This window comes from Monoraphidium neglectum (genome assembly GCF_000611645.1).
Source record: "Monoraphidium neglectum strain SAG 48.87 unplaced genomic scaffold scaffold00601, whole genome shotgun sequence".
Taxonomy (NCBI): Eukaryota; Viridiplantae; Chlorophyta; class Chlorophyceae; order Sphaeropleales; family Selenastraceae; genus Monoraphidium; species Monoraphidium neglectum.
In genome coordinates, this window is record NW_014013027.1 from 14,843 (window position 1) to 18,833 (window position 3,991).

At 62.8% G+C, this 3,991-nt stretch overlaps 2 protein-coding genes across 2 annotated transcripts in view; both read right to left on the reverse strand.

Moving 5' to 3' along the window:
* Positions 1-81: 81 nt before the first annotated feature.
* MNEG_4360 (hypothetical protein) lies at positions 82-926 on the reverse strand (the record flags this gene model as incomplete). The annotated part of the gene is made up of 4 exons (XM_014047164.1): positions 82-189; positions 358-432; positions 647-742; positions 849-926. The coding sequence occupies 4 exons, from the start codon at positions 924-926 to the stop codon at positions 82-84; spliced, it is 357 nt and encodes a 118-aa protein (XP_013902618.1).
* Positions 927-3,701: 2,775 nt separating this feature from the next.
* MNEG_4361 (hypothetical protein) overlaps positions 3,702-3,991 on the reverse strand; it is a gene marked incomplete at both ends in the record, with an annotated part of 1,644 nt that continues 1,354 nt past the window's right edge. Inside the window, one exon of the mRNA XM_014047165.1 lies at positions 3,702-3,863. Coding sequence (XP_013902619.1) covers positions 3,702-3,863 — 162 coding nt within the window. The remainder of the gene's footprint in view (positions 3,864-3,991) is intronic.

Here is a 3,991-nt window from a genome sequence, read left to right on the forward strand (position 1 = left end):
CCCACGCACTCGCACCACACACACGCCCCCTCTCCACCGCCGCCCGCGTGTCCCCCCGACCCCGCTGCCCCTGGCCACACATCAGACATCACCCCCGCCACGCACCTTCTCCTCCAGCTCCTCCTTAGCCTTCAGCAGGTCGGCCTTCTGCCCATTGGCCTCCGCCAGCCGCGCCCCCAGCAGCTGCGCCTGGGGTTCAAACAGCGGACGAACAGCGATGCAGGTTGGAGTTGGCAGGGTCGTGGGGACGGGGCGGTCAGGGACGATCAGGAAGCATGCAAATCAGGCGGGCGCATGTGCCATGCACGCATGCTGTGCACGCCGCCTAGACCCCCCCTCCTGGGTTGTCGCATGCACCTGCTGCTGCGCCGCCTCCGCAGCCTCCTGGCCGGCCTTCTCCGCTGCGGCGGCCCTGGCCTCGGCGTCCCGCAGCTGGGCCCAAGGGAGCGTGTCGCGCGGGGAGCCATGCGGTGCGGACGATGGCTCAACGGGGGGAACGCGGATTGGGATGAAAGCAGAGGAAGGCAGCCTGCAGGGCGCGTGCTGTGCATTTGAAGACGGGGAGGCATTTCAGAATGAAGGGGAACATCGACGCTGTTCGAGTGCAGCAGGATTGCGGCGCGTACTCCTGACTGCTGGCACACACCGCAGTCTCCAGCTGCTGCATTCGCTGGATCCCCACAGCAGCGGTCGAGTCGGTTGAGCGCTGGGTCTCAGCCGGCATGCCGTTCGTCTCAGCCGCCTGCGCATAATGCATGAGCGCAGTAAGGGTTGGGTGGAGAAAGAGTGACCGCTCCCCCCACATGGTGGTGCCGGCACCGCACACAGACGATGCCCCAGCATCGCACCAGCTGCTGGCACGCCGCCTCAGCGACTGCCAGAGCACTTCCGGCCTCGACAGCCTGGCGCTTCGACATTGCCTGCATGGTCATAACAATCAGAGGCAAAAGGCATGGGGGCAGGGGCGGGGGTCGCTGAGCAAGGCATTGCTGAAACCTTGGAGGCATGAATATCAGGATGGGGTGAGCCATAGCCCAGCAGGGCGTGGGACGAAGGGGAATGATCTCATGCATTGACTGCCTGTGCCTGCACAACAACGGGGATGGGCGTGACCCGACAGGGCGCTCGCCTGGTGGTTTGGTAAGTATGCCCAGGCTGCTGCTCCTCCTCATGCTGCTGCTACTGCTTCTGCTGCTGCTGCTCCATGGGCGGCAAAGGCGGCAGTGCCCGGCGGGGCTCCCTCTGGATTGCTTACCTGGTGCACTGGGCGCGGACGGCCTGCTGGAGGTGGGCTAGCTCCTATCGCGGCTGCCACGCGCTAGAGTCGCCAGGCGCCAATGTAGAAGCTCCAGCTACCAGAGGACCAATCTGCTACGGCCCGTGCTCGCCTAGATCACAGCAGGCGGGAAGACGGAGCACGCGGATATGTCGTTGGGTCACGCAGGGGGTGCAGCCAATCGAATTTTGGATACCAGCACAAACTTTGCATCGTGATCAGACATCAGACACACGAAGCTGTGGTTTCTAAATGTGGCAGGTGATGCGAAGCTGTCCCGTCGCCTGCTCTCCCTGCTGTGTGCTGCACACTGCCCCTCGCCCCGCCCTGCCCTCACGCATGCATGCATGCACGCCCCCACATGTGACTGTCAAGGGCAAGTGGCGGCTGTCGCATCTCGCATGCGCGCACGTCCCACACGTGCACAAGATTGACGAGGCAGCAATACCGAGGGAGTTTGAGAGCAAATTGTTGACACTCAGGACATGCATTGGGTATGAGGGAGAGTAAACATGGTGAAACAACCAATCGGGAACACTGTGTATGCCAGGGGCCCATCAGTGCATGGCGTGTGCGGTGGGCCCAAGAGCACCAGGCGCCCACGCACGCACGTGTGCTTTCGTGCGGGGCCAAGAAGATGCGGGATCTGACTACCAAAGCAACACCAAGGAACCAGCGGCCAGGCAGCAAAGACCCTGACGGCAGCCATGGCCAATGCAAATGCGGCGTGTGCGCGTTTTACACACCTTCATGCCACCCGGATGTGGCCTGACCACTCACATGACTTGTGTACTGCCGGTCAGCCTACGCGGGTCCTTCTGAAATAGACACCCTGGTTGGCTTTTCGGACTTCTATGCAGACGGGCCATCAGGTTGCATCTATGATCCAGCAAGCAACCTTTCCAGGGAAGGGCTAGCCGCACGTAAAGAAATTATTACAGAGTTTGTGCACACAGCTGGAACGGTCCAAAAGAAATCATAGGTAGATTGGGCATTCGGGAGCAGTCAAACAGCCAATCAAATGGGCAGTTCTTCCCCAAGATGTCAGCAAAAACCGCGTTTGTGTATTGAGCAGGGGCTGCAAGTTGCAGCCCCCAAAAGCACAGTGTGTGTCTGTCAGGAACCAAGCACGTCAAACATACGGACACAGGGCTCAGCCCTGGGCCAAGCCCCCTGCCCCAGCGCAGGCCAGCCGACCACTCAGCCAGACGCAGCCCACCGAGGGATCTCCCTCTTGCCATGAGTGGGCCTGACCGAACGTCACCGGGCGAGGGCGGCCCCGCACGCGCCGCATGTGGCCGGGAAGAAACGAACCTACTGCGCGTGTGGTGGTCTCAGACAAATGGATCAGAAAAGACGCAACCTCACGCAGTCGACTGGACTCCATGGGACACACAGCGAACTGACACTGAATGAGTAAAAAATATTTGAAACCACCTGCTGCGTGCAAGTGCGTGAGCTGTACATGTAGATTGCAGTCAAAGGGTTCTGCGAATTTTGCGGGCGTGTGCGCCCGCGTTGCCGCGCGCTTCTTGCTCCGCCTGCGACACCTGCCTCGCCGCGGCGCCACCCCTGCAGCTGGCAAATCAAGGAATCAAGATAACGCTCATCACAAATAAAACAACGCAGAGAGGCCATCAAATGCCCCCCCCAACGCTGTTAATGCACCGCACCCTGTTTGGTCCCCCTCGCCCGCCGCCTGCTCCTTGCTTCTTAATTCCCTGCACGGCGTGGGGTGCCGCTGACGCCGCCGGCCGCGCCTCTTGTCGTCGACCGCGCCGCGCCGCGCACCCCTGCCGCTCCTCACCCTCCTCGTAGTGCCCCCCTCCTCCGCTCCCTGCACCTCCGCGATCCTCAATCAATCAACCTCCTCCCTCAACAATCTCTCAACCCTGCTTGTATCCATCTGCAAGGCCGATCCTCCTTATCTGCCTCATTGTCGCAGCAACCTCAGCCCCGCGCTCTGTCATCGGCTGCCCCCGTGAAGTGTCGCCTCTGGCTCCACAACTTCACCCCCTGATGCCCGTCAGTCCCGCCTCCATCGGGCGTCCTGCCACTGAACATGCCAAGCAAAGCCGCGTGCCACGGCAGCCAAGGCCGCGCCGCGCTCGCCGCACTGCCAGCGATGTGGGCCGCGCCTGGCGCTGCTGCGCGGCTGCGCCGGGGCTGCTGCCGCAGCGGCTGCTGCTGCTGATGCGACCTGCCTCAGCGGCCGCTCGTCCCGCTGCTGCTCCTGGTCCTGCTCCTGGTCCTGCTCCTGCTGCTGTCCTGGCTGCTGCTGCTATTGCTGCTGCTGCTGCTGCTGCTCCTGCCGCTGCCGCCGCTGCCGCTGCCGCCGCTGCCGCCGCTGCCGTCAACCCTGAGCCGCGCTTCTCCCCTCCTATTGCCGGCCCCAAGCCACGCGCCCGTGCCCGGCCGTGCGCCCTCACCATGCGTGCGGCCCCGCTGCCGCGGCGGCGCGCGCGGCGTTCTTGTAGGCTGCGGTGAAGAGGGCCTGCCTGTGCTGCAGGATGTAGCGGCTCATGCGGAACTGGTCCAGCCCAAACTGGCGGAACAGGCGGCCCAGGGCGTGGCGCTGCTTCTTGACCTGAGAGAGGGAGAGAGTGTGCATGTGTGTGAGTGTTTGTGTGTGTGTGTGTGTGTGTGTGTGTGTGTGCGTGTGTGTTTTTGTGTTTGTACGTGTTTGTGTGTGCTGTGGGTTTGCGTGTGTGGGGG